Source organism: Mastomys coucha, unplaced genomic scaffold (assembly GCF_008632895.1).
Source record: "Mastomys coucha isolate ucsf_1 unplaced genomic scaffold, UCSF_Mcou_1 pScaffold6, whole genome shotgun sequence".
Taxonomy (NCBI): domain Eukaryota; kingdom Metazoa; phylum Chordata; class Mammalia; order Rodentia; family Muridae; genus Mastomys; species Mastomys coucha.
The window spans coordinates 125829090-125846406 of record NW_022196912.1 but is presented as its reverse complement, the minus strand read 5'-3'; the positions used below and the strand labels follow the sequence as shown (position 1 = coordinate 125846406).

At 45.8% G+C, this 17317-nt stretch overlaps 1 protein-coding gene across 8 annotated transcripts in view; it reads right to left on the bottom strand.

Moving 5' to 3' along the window:
* Tdrd9 (tudor domain containing 9) overlaps positions 1–17317 on the bottom strand; it is a 101995-nt gene that overhangs the window by 48227 nt on the left and 36451 nt on the right. For all 8 annotated transcript variants that reach the window (XM_031355946.1, XM_031355954.1, XM_031355947.1 and 5 more), the window contains exons 9-14: positions 12734–12798; positions 6582–6636; positions 6359–6443; positions 5431–5488; positions 3836–3940; positions 416–513 (exon numbers count right to left, since the gene is read on the bottom strand). In XM_031355946.1, coding sequence (XP_031211806.1) covers positions 416–513; positions 3836–3940; positions 5431–5488; positions 6359–6443; positions 6582–6636; positions 12734–12798 — 466 coding nt within the window. The remainder of the gene's footprint in view (positions 1–415; positions 514–3835; positions 3941–5430; positions 5489–6358; positions 6444–6581; positions 6637–12733; positions 12799–17317) is intronic.

The following is a 17317-nucleotide window of genomic DNA, read 5'->3' as shown; positions in this document are numbered from 1 at the left end:
CTGAAGGGTCAGAACCTTGGTAACAGTATCCATCCTGAAGGGTCAGAACCTTGGTAACAGTATCCATCATGAAAGGTCAGAACCTCCCATAAGGTCTCTAATTTCCATACCTGTATGGAGCATGCTCTCGCCATGCACACAGTCAGATAAATCCCTGGGGTTGGCTTCCAACCTAGCCTACTTGCTGAATTTCTGAGGAATGGCACACAGTTAAGAATAGCAGAGAGAGAGAGAGAGAGAAAGAGAGAGAGAGAGAGAGACAGACAGACAGACAGACAGACAGACAGAAAGACAGAGACAAACGGGGGGGGGGAGAGAAAGGGAGAGAATCCACAGTATAAGGGTCAGAACAGAGTGCAAAGCAAAGTTAGGTCTTTACAAACAGGGAACACAGACAATGAACACACTTTATTACCAGCATCTCAGGAACGACATGGTCAGGGACAGCGCTCTCCCAGAAGTCCCTGTGCACCAGTCTGTAGCAGTATCCTTTAGACACTCGTCCAGCACGGCCTGCAAGAGAGAGGCTCACTTTAACGTCAGTGTGGAGAGAAATGCACACCAAACATTCAACACTGGCACAGTTTATCTTCTACACACTAGGCCAGTAGAAGCAAACTATCTTTATTCTAATATTACCCCAAGGGAAATTATCCTAAACAGTTAGTTAAATTAAGATTGAGTGCTGGGGCTGGCGAGATGGCTCAGCGGGTAAGAGCACTGACTGCTCTTCCAAAGGTCCTGAGTTCAAACCCCAGCAACCACATGGTGGCTTACAATCACCCTTAATTAGATCCGATGCCCTCTTCTGGTGTGTCTGAAGTCAGCTACAGTGTACGTATGTGTATAATAATAAATAGATCTTTAAAAAAAAAAGATTGAGTGCTGCTTTCTACTCTGTAGCCAATGTTTAAAACAAATCCAGTGTAAGTGTCAAAAGAAAACAAACTGGCAAAAATGCAATAGAAACCATATTACTTTGAAGGATACACATTTCCTGCAAGATTTAGTTCAAACCAGTAAAATAAGAGCTCACCACAGAAAAGCCATGTAGCTGGTGACAGAAGCCTGGCTCACCCACAAATGATATTTAGAGTCCTGTGAAGCAGCCCCTCTGCCCAGGATGTCCCTGCTCCTGTGTCCATCTGTCCTTGGATTTCTACAAGATATCCTTCAACATGGCCACTTGATATTAAGTAAGAACTGTACATGCAAGAGCTCAGAGCCAGGTTCCACCCAAGCAGAAGATGACACAAATGCTCCTTTTGTGTGTGACAATTACTATTTGTGGAGTGAAAGCAAATCTTACAAGAAAAAAAAGTGAGGAATATCCTTAATATATACAAACAAACAAACAAACAAACAAACAAACAAGGCAACCAAGTGTGGTGGGGCAGACCTTTAATCCCAGCACTCAGAAGCCAGAAAGGCCTCTGTGAGTTCAAGGCCAGCCTGACTTATAGAGTGTGCTCCAGGACAGCCAGGGCTACATAAGAGGATTCTGACTCAAAAAACTTTGTCAACCCCCCACCCCCAAAAAACAACAAAAAGGTACACACCCACAATCCCAGCATTTAGGAAGCCAAGGCAAGGGGATCTAAGTTAGGGTGGGAGCTAGGCCGAGTTACATAATGACTTCTAGGTGCAGCTGGGCTATTCAGTGAGAGTCTGTCTCAAAAGGAAAAGATGGGGGCCCAGGGAGCTTTATTTCCCCACAAGTGGGTCAGAAAAGGCCGAGAGGAACTGGACCTCCTGCCTCACTCCAGCTCCTGTGAGTGCGTTCACTCTTTCTCCTCTTGCCCTGAGAACAAGAGGACTGTCTATATAGACTTCAAGGTAATCTCTCAAGCAAACTAAGTCCTTCTAGCAAACTACAAGATTCAAGACAACTTACCAGGAGGTGGTAATTTACCTCTGTGGAGACAATACCAGGGTCAAGTGTCAAGCAGGTATCATCCCACCATCCAGTCTCCGGAGTTATTCAAACTAGCCAGTCCTGAGCTGTCCTCCTGCCTCCTCATTCCATCATAAAACCCAATGAAGGTAAGGTCTCAGCCTTGCCCTCCCCTGCTCACACACTCCTGTGTCTGTGGATGAGTACAGGGCTTTTATATTCCCAAGCCTCTCTTCTATCTCCTGATGTGGCCACACCTGACTGACCTTCTCATAATACAACAGACACAAGGCCAAAGGAGGGTTTTGTCTGTAGAGTCACTAGACATGCACATGTTGGAAAGTAACCTCAATCCAAAGGTCACCCCGTACAAATGACTAATGGAAGTCAACCAGGAACCGATGACGAATGTAAGTCTAAACTAGAAATGGTAAAACTTCTTTAAGAAACACAAGAAAAAAGCTTCATGACCAAGAGCTGACCCACTGGTCCTCCCCAAGTTTAAAATATCTTCTCTACAGAAAACCCTGGAAGAAGACTGAGGAAAAAACTCCTGCAAAATAAGTAACTATATGAAGATTCTCAAAACTCAGTATTATATTACAAACACAAATGACCTGATTTTAAAATGGGCAAGAAGCTGGGGATGGTGGTGTACAGCTATAATTCCAGTGTTTGTGGGGAGGAGGCAGTAGAATCGCCCCCAAGTTCAAAACCAACTAGTGTACACAGTGAATTCCATGCCAGCCAGTCCTACATAGTAGGACTAAAAATTAAGCAAATAAATACATAAATCGTAAAAAGCAAGAGACAGAGATAAGCACTCATTGAGGAGCAGCCAATGCCAGCAAACATGAGGAATGGCAGTTAGCCTTAGGAACTGTTATGGAATTGCAAGTCACAAATCAAACCAGGTGGCATAAGGCATCCAGTGATGGCTGAAATAAAAACCGGTAGCATCTGCTCCCAAGGGGGTGGCTCATACACCGTGAAGCTGCAAAAACTGACCACCACGGGCGCCTTTCACACTGACCAGACTCCACAGCCAGGCTGCAATGCGCCTTCATCATCTCTGGTCCTCTCTGAAAAGAAACTTCAGGAGAGGAGAGAGAGTGCAGCTGTTAGGAGGCCTGCAGCCTGACTCTGGTCAAACCTCAGCCCACCTGAGGAGAACTTGGTACAGCTGCTAAGGCTGCTTCCCTGAGTCTCAGAACACCACATGCTCACCTCATCCCCTTATGAAGGCTAAGGAGAAAAGAACACACTGAAAACCAGTGTCTGCACTGAGGCAGGAGCATACCAGTTACTTGGTTTATGCACCTACATGTTTGATTTTGAGGCACTAATAATTTCCCAAAGGAATTCTTTGTCCTCCTGCCTACCTCCTTCAGGAGGGTAGAGATAACGTCAAGCCATTTCTCAGGACACACCAAAGATGCTGTCCCCTGAAGCCAACTCCTGCTACAGGAGAAGGCAGCATCCAGGCCTGGCATGTTATAGACTCACTCCTGTGGACAAAGCATCTATCCCCCAAAGGTCCCTATCCCTTCAGCTTGGCACATGAAACCATGACTCCTCTGTGGGACTCACTAGGAAAAAGACCATACAAACACCAGGTTTAGAGGCAGTCCACGGCAGTCTGTCAAAATCACTTAAGTGATCCACTTGGTTTCCATAGCCATTCAATACATTTTTAAAAATTTCACTCTCAAAATGATAGCTATTGAGCTAACAGGCTGTCTGTCCCTTAGGAGCTGACACTAAAACAGCACAAGATTAAAAGAGGGAGCCAAAGGTGACTGAAAACCAAGATACTGGTGCTTCAATTTAAAACCAGCCCCAACCAAGGAAGTATGTGAGTGAGGGAGAGAACAAAGCTCTAGGAAAGCCGTGCACCATGTGACCGTCAAGGCCTCAGGGTGTCTGCCACAAACGCCTTACCTTTTCTCTGGTCACAGCTGGTCTTGGAGGCCCAGCTTAGTCGCAGACTCTGATAATTTGTATCTTCATCACAAACCAGAGTTCTGGTCAGACAGAAATCTATAACTGCCATAAAAAAAAAGTATGAGCACATGGCAAAGTGGGATTATGAAAACCCAGAGTGTGACCACGAAGCCATTGGGATTATGACAGCCCGAGTGTGACCACGCAGTCATTGGGATTATGACAACCTGAGTGTGACCACGCAGCCATTGGGATTATGACAACCCGAGTGTGACCACGCAGCCGTTGGGATTATGACAACCCGAGTGTGACCACGCAGTGCTGGGATTGCTTGTTGCAGACACCTCTGGGAGTGTGCCAACTACTCCTTATCTCCTGCAACAGGAAACCAAGGTCTCTTTCTACATCAGAACTGGAAGTCTTTGGATGTAAGGACCAAATTATCATAAAGAGCTGTCTGGATACACCCAAAAGATTAGAGTTACTCCAAAATTTCATTATATCAGAGGTAGGGATGACAGGTGTATGTTCTGGATTGTCAGGATCCGAATCCCATGTTCTTGTATGCCTCAGTGCCTATCTGTCTGTCTAGCAGTGAGTGTAACAAGCCAGCTAGATTCTCCTTGCTTCAGGGAGAAATCAGGCCAGTGAAGAAGCCCCTCAGCTTCCCTCCACACAGCACCTACCTCTTGTGCATGGTGGAAGTTGTCCTTTTGAGAGACTGAAGGCAGACTCCTGCCCTCCTCAGGCTGTGCCACATCACCCTTTCCCCCTCACCTGAGCCTGAGGTTGCCTCACACCACTAGTCCTAACATAGCTCTTGGTGACATCAAGCAAGAACAGTGATGTCCTCTCCACTAAGTAAAGTAAGCCGCCGAGTAAACCCTTCCCTCCGGGCTGCTTTCCTCACAGTGCTTCATTGCAGCAATACTAACCCAACTGAGACATGCACTATCTGAAACATCTTTCCCCCCAAAACTAGAATTTCCTTTCCCCTATTTCTTTTCCCATATAATATTTGTCTCTACATGAACCTGTAATTACTCATCTGCTAACTGTCTCCCATCAGACTGTAGTCAACATAATACAGTCTTCCTCACAGGGGTACGCTATCCGTGCTTACAGGCACTGGTCCTTCAAGAGCTAACAACGCAAGAGTTAGCAAGCTAAATACATATATACTACACACACACACACACACACACACACACACACACACACATTCTCATGAGTTAGCAAGCTAAAGCATATACACAAAGGACCAGACAATGGAGTGGTCATGGCTTCCTTCCGAGCTACCTCCACTTGCCTACCTGTCTATCACAGGACTCCACCAAGGAAGTCCCAAGATTCTGCTTCCCATAAGATGCTTTGAAATTCCCAGGCATCCCCTAGAGGTGGCCCTGCCTGAAAGAAAACTTATGCTCAGAGGAAACAATGATGAGGTAAGAATGTGAGAGCCTGGACCTTCGTGAGCCTCTCTCTGAATCTCTTCCAAGCATGGGGAGGGGGAGAGCAGAGGACACCTGCCGAGGTCAGAAAAGCCTGTGGATGCCTCTTTCTATGGAGAAGTGAGCAGAGAAAGGCCTTACCATATTTGACATCAGGAACTGTGACAGAACTCTCTGCAATGTTGGTTGACAGAATGATCTGTGGAGCACAAACAGAACAGGTTGGTGTGTTCCCACTCTTCAGGACACTGCTGCACAGTTAGAAAAGGGTCTTGGTGTTGAATATCAGTGTACACACTGGCTCAAAATGACAAATTAACCATCTTCGTACTTTACGCAGGCCACAACTCATCAAGAAGCTCCCACTACATGAAAAACCAGACACATACAGGGCAAGTGGTGCTTGAAGGATGCATGTATGGCATGGCCAAGGGTCTGTTCATAACCCTATTATGAAATTGTTAGTGGAGGGGCTGTGAACTTGCCAGCAGCCAAGAAGCAAAAGCAGAATCTAGAGTAAGAGCCACTGCCCTGAGCATCCTAGAGTATTATCAAAGTCTAGTTTGCCTAAAGATTCCAAACACCCTTAAGAACACCCGAGATCTGAGCCAAAAGCTCCAGGTCCCAGACCCGGATCCTCCCAGGGACCTCTGAGGAGTAGCAGAAAAAGCTGACGACCTCCAGAAGTGAGGTCAGCTTCTGATAAGGACATCACTCCCAAGGCAGCAGTGCCCTGGAGACTCAGGAAATCAAATCACAAAAATCTTCGTTTTGCTAGGCATGGCACTATGTACCTACAATCTCAGGAGGATGGCACAAGGTGACCTCAAGTTCAAGGCCAGCCTAGCCTATGTAGCAGTACCTGTCTCAAAACAAACAAACAAAAAATCCTATCTTTCAGGTAACTGATTTACAAAATAACACACAATACGAAAGGGCACAGACTCCCATTGACACGGATGGCCTGGGGACTCAGCAGCAGTTTGGGGCGCACTGGGAGAGGCTCAAGTGCCATGCCTTCTTCAGCAAGGATGATCATGTTTCATGCCTCATCTCCCCAGCTTCCTACCTTTCTGTACCCAGGGACTGGACTTAAAAATACATTATTCTGTTCTTCTAAAGTCACACTGGAATGGAGTGGGTAGACCTGTAACCTAAGAAACAAAGCACTAAAATAAAATGTCACATGATACATAGCAGACGCAAGTAACAATTCAGTGAGGTGATTAGATTATGTAAGGCGTCATCCACACCCAGAAGCCAAAACAAAGGCGTCATCCACATCCACATACCTTTTGTGAATCATGTTTGTGAGAAGCTCATGCATATAATTTATCTCACCCAGACCTAGGGGAAGGGGAAGACAAATGTGAATTTATTGCTAAAACCTAATCTTTATTCTAAAGTGGTAACTTATTTTGAAGGGTCCTTATTATCTTCATGCATTCAACAGAGAAGTGCTTAGGACTGATGCATGCACTATGCCGCTTGCTGCAAATGTAGAGTCACAGAACACAGCCACCTGCTCCCCAAGAGCAGAAGCACAGGTAACAAAGTCTACCAATGAATGCTGAGTTGCTGCCGAGCTCATGCAGCATGGAGGATGGGCAGTGGGCAGGCAGGGCAGTGAGCAGAGGAGGCCGTGGTTGTGGTTTTAGTGCTCTGCTCAGTAGAGTCCTCAGTAAGAGGAGGATTTGTTTTTATTGTTTGGGAATTTCACGCCTGCATCTACTGTGTTTTGATCAAATCTTCTCTACATTCATGGTACTCTGGTACTCTTAATCCCTCCCACTAATGCCAATCCATTTCTCTCTTCTACCTTCACGTGCCCCTTTTAAACGTGTGCGCACACTCACACTCAAACACACTAACTCACACACACACATACACATACACGTGCACACACACACACACGTGCACACATGCACGCACATACTCATGCACACACTCATGCACACACACACATGCACACACGCACACACTCATGCACACGCACGCACATGCGCACGCATGCACATTCACGCAAGCACACACACCCATGCATACACACTCACACTCACGCACACACGCACATATGTGCACACTCATGCACACACTCACACTCATGCACATGCGCACGCATGCACATTCACGCACACACACTCACACACCCACGCGTGCACACACCCATGCACACACACTCACATTCACGCACACACGCACACACTCACATTCACGCACACACGCACACATGCGCACACACTCATGCACACACACTCACTCACGCACACACGCGCACACTCATGCACACACACACACACACACACACACACACCCCTTGATGCGGCCTGTTTGGCTTTCCTGTACAGGTCACAGTGCGTGCAGTCAGAGCCACTACACTCTGTCTTAACAGCACTGTCACTTCCAGCAAGACTGTTCTCCTTCCGGATCTTACAATCTTTCTCTCCCCCCACCCCCCACCATAATGATCACTGAGCCCTGGGGGGGTGATGGAAGCCAGTGCACCATTTAGAGCTATACTCCATAGACTTTCATTCTCTGCACGATCATTCTCATGAGTATTGGAGAGTAATCTAGAGGCATGAAGATAAGAACTAAGGGAACCATTTCTTATTCTATCTTTTTAGTAGAATGCTGGTCCTAGGCTCTCCCTGAGGACCTGTGACCTCACTGGCCTCCGGGCTTTGGCCCAGTTAACAGCTATGAGTTCTACTCATGGAGTGAAGAAAGTAGTAGTTGGTTGCTCCCATAACATATATGGCTTCCACGATTGCACCAGCAGACCTACCCTGGCACCAGGTTATTACTGTAGCTCAGAGTTCCCAGGGATAAGAGTATTGTCACTGTTCTCCCCAGTTAGCACATACAGAACCTTCCAGTACTATTAAAACTATCAGTAAGAGATAAACCTTCCAGGTCTGTATTCTGGAGGGTAACCCAAAGCAATGACAACAACCTGTAATGTGTCGGGGTCTATGGAGCTTCCAACGTACAGTAACACCATTTAACTGCTTTTATAGATAGGAATCATATATGGTAGTAGGTTTCTGTATAGCATTTCCAAAACTCTTTAGTGTTAGAAAGACCTCCCTATACCTGCATCTCTGCCCTGTCCCCACCTGTTACATTATTTAACCCTTCCTGTTTCATTACTCCCGTTTGTTCCCTACAAATTTTGTCTATCCCTCCAGTCTTGAAATCTGACACCTACCATGGTTCCTTACGAGGTTCCTGACTTCTCTGTAAGTACTTCAACTTAAACTACACGGTGTCAGGAGGGTGGGGGGAGGAGGCATGTGCACCCAGCACTCAGTAATCCCAGCACTTGGAAGGCAGAGATAGGAGCAGCTCTGGGAGTTCAAGGTCAGCCTGGTCTACATAGTGAGACCCTGTCTCAAAACTAAATAGACACGCATACCTAAAGAGTCAAAGATCATAGCCACAGGAAAGAACATGCAGTTTGTCTTTCTGGTTTCAGTCACCTCACAGAATGGCTGTTTCCAGTTCTGCCCATTTAACCTGCAAAGCTATTAATCTCCTTTCTCCTCAGCTGAACACCCCACCGTGTCTGAGGCACGTTCTCACTGCCCGTCAGTGATGGATATCTGGGTTGTGTTCACATCTTGGCTACTGTAGCTACAGCAGCAATGCACATGGATGAGCAAGTGTCTCTGCAGAAGATCCAAGAGCCCTTCCAGTCCTTCAGTCCTCAGCTCACGTCCATGCCCACATCACCCGCAGCCACGCCCACACCTGCCACCCTTTATGTGTTGGTTTTCTTTCATCTTAGCCATCTGTTTACAATAGGATAAATTCTCAAAATAGTTTTAGTGTGGATTTCCCTGATGAAAAACCATGTTTCTTAAAATATTTATCAGTTGGGTTAGAGAGGTGGCTGAGCAGTTAAAGGTACTTGCTGTTCTTCCAAGGGACAGAAGTTCAGTGTCCAGTACCAATATGGTGACTGAGAACCCTCTGTAACTCCAACTCCAGGGGACCTGATGCCCTTTCTGGTGTCCGCGGGCACCAGGCAATGCACACAGTGTACAGATATACATGGAGGTAACACCACTTACATACAGAAAAATAAACTCTAAATTTACACATTTTTCTTGGCCACTGTCTTATTTTAAGAACTCTGTTTATTTCCTTGCCTTGGTTTTTTTCTGGGTTGTTTTCTTGGTGTTTGGTTTTCTGAGTTCTTTACATATTCTAGATGCCAACCCTTGGTCAGATGTATTTTTTCTCATCCTGTAAGATGCTTTTGTTTGAACACTGGTGTTGCCTTTGCTGCTGTTAGCCTCAAGGCCTCACTCCTGAGCTCCTGTTCAGAAAGTCCTTCCTGTGCCTGTAAGGTGAGTGTGTTCCCTGCCTTCTCTATCAGATCCTGTGGTGTGGTACCTGTTCCACTTGGAGCTGGATGTGTGCAGGGTGTGAGATAAGAGCTAGGTCTGTTCTTTACATGGTGTCTAATCTGACCAGCCTCATTTGCTGGAGATGCTGTCTTCTCTCCCATGTGTATTTCTGGCCTCTTGTCAAGATTCTGTTGACTGCAGAGGTGAGTGTGAGCTCACGGGAGACTGCAGGGGTGAGTGTGAGCTCACGGGAGACTGCAGGGTGGGTGTGAGCTCACAGGAGACTGCAGGGGTGAGTGTGAGCTCACAGGAGACTGCAGGGGTGAGTGTGAGCTCATAGGTGACTGCAGGGGTGAGTGTGAGCCCATAGGTGACTGCAGGGGTAAATGTGAGCTCACAAGAGACTGCAAGGGTGAGTGTGAGCTCAGATGACTGCAGGAGTGAGTGTGAGCTCAGATGACTGCAGGGGTGAGTGTGAGCTCATAGGTGACTGCAGGGGTGAGTGTGAGCTCATAGGTGACTGCAGGGGTGAGTGTGAGCTCATAGGTGACTGCAGGGTGAGTGTGAGCTCATAGGTGACTGCAGGGGTAAATGTGAGCTCACAAGAGACTGCAGGGGTGAGTGTGAGCTCAGATGACTGCAGGGGTGAGTGTGAGCTCAGATGACTGCAGGGGTGAGTGTGAGCTCATAGGTGACTGCAGGGGTGAGTGTGAGCTCATAGGTGGGTCCTCACTTAGTATTTTTATACTAGTACCATGCTGTTTTTATTCTCTGGTTCTATAACATAACTGAGAATCAGGCATAATGCTCTCCCCAGCAGTGGTTTGATTGTTCAGGATAGTTTCAGCTATCCTGGTGTTCTGAGATGACTTCCATAGAGAACTGCCCTGGAGCTCAGGTGAGGCCCGCACTAGCTGTGTGGCTGCCTTGGGTAGATGACATTTCTACAGTGGCAATCCTACCAATCCTTGAGCAGGGAGGTCTTCCTATCTTCTAGTGTCTTCTTCATTCTCTCTTTTATTTATTTTTTTGTTTTGTTTTTGTTTTTCGAGACAGGGTTTCTCTGTGTAGCCCTGGCTGTCCTGGAACTCACTCTGTAGACCAGGCTGGCCTCAAACTCAAGAACTCCACCTGCTTCTGCCTCCTCTCTTTTATCTGTGTCTTAAATTTTTTACTGAGTAAGTCTTTTACTTCCTTTATTAGGTTAACCTGAAGATAAAATAATAACTTTTTCAAAGACAACCCTACAGTTCAATTTTGACTCTTTGTCCTTTTGTACCAGAGCTAGGACAAATGCACCATGGCATTGATTAGTAATAACTTAAAGTTATTTTTGAATACATACACTCTCTCCGTGTTTCCCTTGTCAGAACTGTGACTACTGATAAGCGTTGGCCACAGAAGTCACTTCTCTTCCCTCCTGTTTTCCAAATTTCCTCCAATAAATAAACAAAATGTTTATCAAAACAAAATGTTTTTTAAACAGATAAGGTAACTCTACTCTGAAACCTCAGAAATTGGGAGATGGTAGCAAGGTAATATCCAGTTCAAGGCGAGACTTCGCTACACAGACAGCTCCAGACCAGGCAAGGATACACTAAAATTCTGTCTCAAAACCAAAACCAAACCAACAAATCACCAAAAACGCAGGTGGGTTCTGGGTGGTGAGCTGTGTGGTGAGCTGCATTTGATCCCAAGAATACAAACCTAGGAACAAGATTTTAAAGGATGTGGTCCTTTTCAGTAGGTTTAAAAATGTGTACTGACTTACAGCATCTGCATATACATTGTGCCTCACGTGGATTATCAATAATTTAAACACGTTCAACTGTGTCTCCCAAAAACTATTTTAGATTCCAACTCTGGTGACTGAAAATGTGAGCGACCTGACATAGCAACTGTCATTGCACATATGGGAGCTACAATCAGGTCCTGGTGTAGTTGACTGGGACCTTCACCCGATGGGATGGTTGGTCTCATAAAAAGAGGGAGGAGATAGAGGCACAGGAATGTCATGTGACATCCATGCGAGTGGAACTGCCTGAGGTGGCTACACAGAGCTGGGAAGAGCCAGGCGCCTAAAAGGGAGCATGATGCCTCCTGGCAACTTGCTCCAGCATGCCTAACTGTTCTCACAGCAGGCCAACACACCACTCTTGTCTTGAGCATCCACTTGCAATGCCTTGTTGGAGCAGCCTTGAAAAAACTAATTCATATCTGCTCGAAACAAGTCAATTCATGAAACTGTAAACATCATATTCCAGACTTGATTTGCATTCATATATAAAAGAAAGTCACATAGCTGAAGGTAAAATGTCGCTTGTAAGCCCCTTGCTGGGCCGTGTTTACCTTGTGAGGGATTGCTGAGAAGCACCACAGCTCTGCCCTTTCCTTAGAAGTCATGTGACAAATACACAGAGATGCAAACTCTGTGCACCTGCCAGGTAACGGTTATTTCTGTACATGAGTCTATTCAGTAAGCAAAATGTGACAAGGATTTGAAACTCATATGTCACATTCCAAAATTCAGTTTCTCTTGCTGAAGGCTATTGCTTCCAACCCTACACACACAAATATTCACATGTTCTGTATATTACCTTTTAACAACAAAATATGTGAATCACTGTTATAATTTCATCAAACTACACTACATGATAAAGTCATCTCCACAAAGTGCCGTTAGACACAGTTGAGCCTCTTCAGTAAGGTACAGTAAGAGCCCATTGTCTTTAGCACTGACAAGGGACTTAGACTGCTGGTGGCTCCCCAGGGCTTCATGCTTTGCTCTCATAAGAATGCCCGCACTGCAAACTAAGGGCAATCACTTCCCATTCATGACCATGCAAAGGAATGTTCTTAACAAAGCAAAACACCTTACCAGGAATTGTGAAGCTGACAAGCCTGCCTTAAAAAGGTACTCTTCCCTACTGTGAACTCTTTGTAGCAATGCAAAGGTTATGGACAAGCCAATCTGAGTCACAGCTGCTCACTGTCCTCATGTCTAAGAGAACAGGCAGCATGAACACCACTGTTCAAAATGCGCTGTCCACAGTGTTAAAATTCCAGTCACAAAATCAGGTCATGCACACCTGGCAGGAACACCAGCACGCTGCTCCGCTCCGACACAAACTGCGCCCCGGACCAGGTCTTGTTCCTGTCAAAATGTGAGGTGAACAAGTCTGAATCAAGGCTGGCAAAGTTCCTGCTTCGTGAGATCCTGATGCTACACACTTTGTTCATGGAAGCTCTTGCAGATCGTGTCAGGTAACGTTCTTCAGTTCACACGAAGATGGAGGCATGCAGGGAGAGGCCAACCAGGCAAAAAGCCAGGGCTCTTCATTTCCACTGCATTTGCCCACAAGACACTATCTGCAAAAGTTTTCCTGCAAATTAAGATACTATAATCCAGAAAGAACCCTAAGATACAAATAACATAGTTAGAATAACTATAAGCAAGATTATTAAGATTATCACACAGATGCAGATCTAGGATAACCTGGCTGTCCTGGAACTCACTCTGTAGACTAGGCAGGCCTTGAACTCAGAAATCTGCCTGCCTCTGCCTCCCAAGTGCAGGGATTCCACTGCCCGGCAGGATAACCACTTCTTACTACCAGGGTTATTTCTGTATGAAATAGAATTTTTCTCCTCCACCGACCTGTGGGTCCTCCTTGTATTTCACGCTTTCCTCTATGCAGTCTAGGGACAGCAGGAACAGACACATGGACCCTGCACTGCTCTACAGACAATCCCCTAGCTAGAGAGACAGATTGCAAAGTGCCTCCTTCCTTCTTCATGCCATATAAAAGTCCAAGAAGGGCAAGCAAGGCTGTCCTCTGGGTTTAGCAGCCTCAAAGGAGGAGAAGGGTTTGTGCTGGCCCAATAAAAAGAAAGGCTTGTCATCCAGTCCTGGGGAGGAGACAGACAGATCTCTGGGGCATGCTGGCCACCCAGCCGAGCCAAGCCTAGTTGGTGAGCTCTAGACCAGCAAAAGACATTGTTCCAAATGGTGGACAGTTCTGAGGAATAATACCCAAGGGGTGCAAATGGAACACAGAAAGGGGAGAGGGGGGAGAGAGAGAGGGAAAGAGGGAGGGAGAGAAAAAGGGAGGGAAGAAAGGATGGAGGGAGGGAAAAAGAGGGAAGGAGGAAAGGAGAGGGAGAGAGGGGGAAAGGGAGAAATTGGGAGGTGGATTCTAACAGGTTCAACAAGTTGCAGGATTGGAGATCAATACCAATGTATTAAAGTGGGCTGGAGGTACAGTAGGGTAAGGCATATGCTTAACACGTGCAAAGACCTGGGTTCAACACCAGCACCAGGGGGAAACAGCCATTGTCTCAAAGGGAAAATGTTAGATGAAAACTGACTTACTGAAATGCAAACTTGTACAACCACTCTGGAAATCAACTGGCAGCTTCTTAGAAAACTGGGAATAATTCTACCCCAAAATTTAGCTATACTACTCCTAGGCATGCACCCAAAATATGTCCCACTAAACTATATGGACACTTGCTCATTATTTGTAATAGCCAGAAACTGGAAACAACCTAGATGTTCCTCAACTGAAGAGTGGGTAAAGAAAATGTGTTTAATTTACACAATGGAATACTAGTCAGCTATTAAAAATAAAGACATCAAAAATCTGCAGGTAAATGCATGGAACTAGTGATAGCATCCTGAGTGAGGTAACCCAGAGCCAGAAAGACACAAATGGGATGTGCTCACTTGTAAGTGGACATTAGCTGTAAAGTACAAGACAGCCAGGCTACAGTCCACAGACCCAAATGACTGGGTAATAAGTAGGTCCCAAGGGAGGATGCAGAAGTCTCACTCAGAAGGGAAACCAAACAGTCATGAGCTGTGAATGGAGAGAGGGAACTGGGGAGGAGAGGAGGTGAGAAGGTAAGGAAGAGAAAGGGATGGGTGTGGCCCTAGTTGAGATCCCTACCAGAGGGGGATATAGAGGCTGAAGTGGCCACTTCCTGTGGGCCAGGCAGGATTTCCAGAGGAGGGAGGGAGGGAGGAAGGAGGGAGGTCCACTCACAAAACCTTCAGCCTTGGACTGTGATTAGGATGTAAAGGGAATTAAAAATTAAATTATTAAAAAATAAAAATAAAGTGATAAAAATCAGTGTTTACCCAAAGTTTATGGGGATTTGATCACAAAAGTGACCATGCAAAAATTTATGGGTTCAAGACTTGCCTGTACTACATAGGGGACTGGTTTTAAAATTATCTTCCCATGGAGCTAGGGAGACAGCATAGTCAATAAGCTCCTGCCTCACAATCATGAGACCTGAGTTCAATCCCTAGCACTCACATAAACATGCAAGGTGTGGAGACATCTGCTTACAATTCCAGCACTGCAGTGGCAGAGACAGATGGACCCTGGAACTCACTGACTAGCCAGACTTGCACTGGGAGCTCTAGGCCAGTGAGAACCCTTCTTCAAAGGAGGTGGAGATGTTCCTAATAAAATACAAAGTTGTCCTCTGGCCTCCACATGCCTACATGTACACACACACACACACAAAATATACACATATGCACACAGAACACACACATGGTAACATGACACGGTGCAGCCACAATGAAAGATGGGCTAATGGTTCCTTCAAAAACTAACTGTGCTCTCCACATGGACGCCAGCAATTGTGCTCCTTAGAATTTATCCAGTGAACTGGATGTCAGGTCTATATAAAGCCAGCACGAAAGTTATTATGGCAGTTCTACTCATAGCTTGAGACTTAGAGACAATCAAGATGTTGTTAGTAGGTAAGTAGACAAACTGTGGTCAGTGTAGACAACAGCATACTATTTGCCAATTAAAAGGCCAGGGCCGAGGAGATGGCTTGGTGGCAAAGTACTTAGTGGACAGGAATTGGGTAGTTCTCCCTTGTGGAACAATCTTAGGGCACACAGAACAAAGGAAAATGAGAATACGGCAAATATAGTGAGGCCCAAACAGCAGCCACAGGAGGAAGGGCTGAGAACTTCACACTCGTGCTGAGAACCTGTCCACTCAGTCACAGGCACAGGAACCACAAGAAAACCCACATCTGCTCCCAGGTCGGCAAAGGCAAAGATTCCATCTGAGAGTTGGCCAGAGTGAAAAGACACAGTTACCTCTGAGGAGCAATGAGACAAAAAGGAGCTTTATCACTGTGGTAACACAAGCCAAGAGTTATAGGAAAATAGCATCAGCATTTACGATGAATGCTGAAAACATAAAAAGACGCATTTTGTTACATGCTTAGCTCAGAGACACTGTGAACACAGAGTTAGTAAAGTAAAGTGCAGGGAGCATCTAAGAGCCTAGAGCCTCACATGAGTCTGGGAGCCCTGCTCTGAAAATCTAAAATCTGAGCTGCTCCAGTGTCTGACACTTCACTTTGAGCTGCAAAGTGGTTTTTGAGTTTGGAGTGTTTATGGATTCAGTCACTGAAGTCTGTGAAAACACTCCAGTGTACAAAACATAATGGTCCAAGCATTTCAGGTAAGAGAGTCCCAGCCAGGAGAGCCAGTGCCTGTGGCTACCGACTACTGAGTCAATCCAATGTCTGCATGCTTCAAGTATGCTACAGTAAAGACATGGGGTTTTCAATGTGTGCATTTGAATATGTGCATGCAGGAGTAGGGAGAGGGGAGAGGGAAAAGAAAGAGGAAGGAGAGAGAAAGAAGGGAGGGAGGAAGGAAATGAGGGAGGGAGGAAGGGAAAGGCAAGAGCATGGGAGGAGATGAGACAGAAAAGTGAGTGCCAGCTTTGGGTTTCATCCTTAAGAACTCTGCCTGCCCTCTTCTAGCCAGGGTCTCTCACTGGCCTGGTTCTCACCAATCAGGCCACTCTGGCATCAGGAGCTCCTGCCTACACCTTCCCAGTGGAATTACAAGCACACACCATCATGCCTGGCTTTTCCCTGTAGTTTCTGGGGATCAAACTCAGGTCCTGCAAACCAAGCATTTTACCAAATCTCCCCAGCGTAAGTTTTTACCTGTTGATTTAGGTTTAGATTTTGTTTTGTTTTGTTTTGTTTTTTCAAGACATGGTTTCTCTGTGTAGCCCTGGCTGTCCTAGAACTCACTCTGTAAACCAGGCTGGCCTCAAACTCAGAAATCCGCCTGCCTCTGCTGGGATTAAAGGCGTGCACCACCACTGCCCAGCAAGATTTAGATTTTTTTAAACAAAGGATGGAACTGAAATAAAATAACTTTTTACCCAAATAAAAGCTGAGAACATTTACCAGCGGAGTCTCTGGAGGGCAGAGTCTGGAGTCTGGATGGCAGAATGGAAGCCATCTAAGGTAAGAAGCCTAGATTCGACAAGGGTTAACTCAGGAGTAGCCCAAGTCTACAGAAAATGTCACCCCAACCAGCTAGCTTTTGTTATCAAGGGAGGGAGGACACAGTACCATTATTTGTTTCTAAAATAGTGAATGCTGTTTATGACATGCAAATCAGCACTTAGAACCTAAACTGTACTAAAAGGAAAAAAACTCACAAAAAAAAAAAAGCTAAAAGAATAAACATCTAAATTGCTTATGGGATACATGAAAATATCTGAGCTAAGAGAACAAAGAAAAGCAGAGAAAGCTGTGTGACTCCTATGTCTGTGTGAGTCCGTGTGACTCCTGTGTCTGTGTGAGTCCGTGTGACTCCTGTGTCTGTGTGAGTC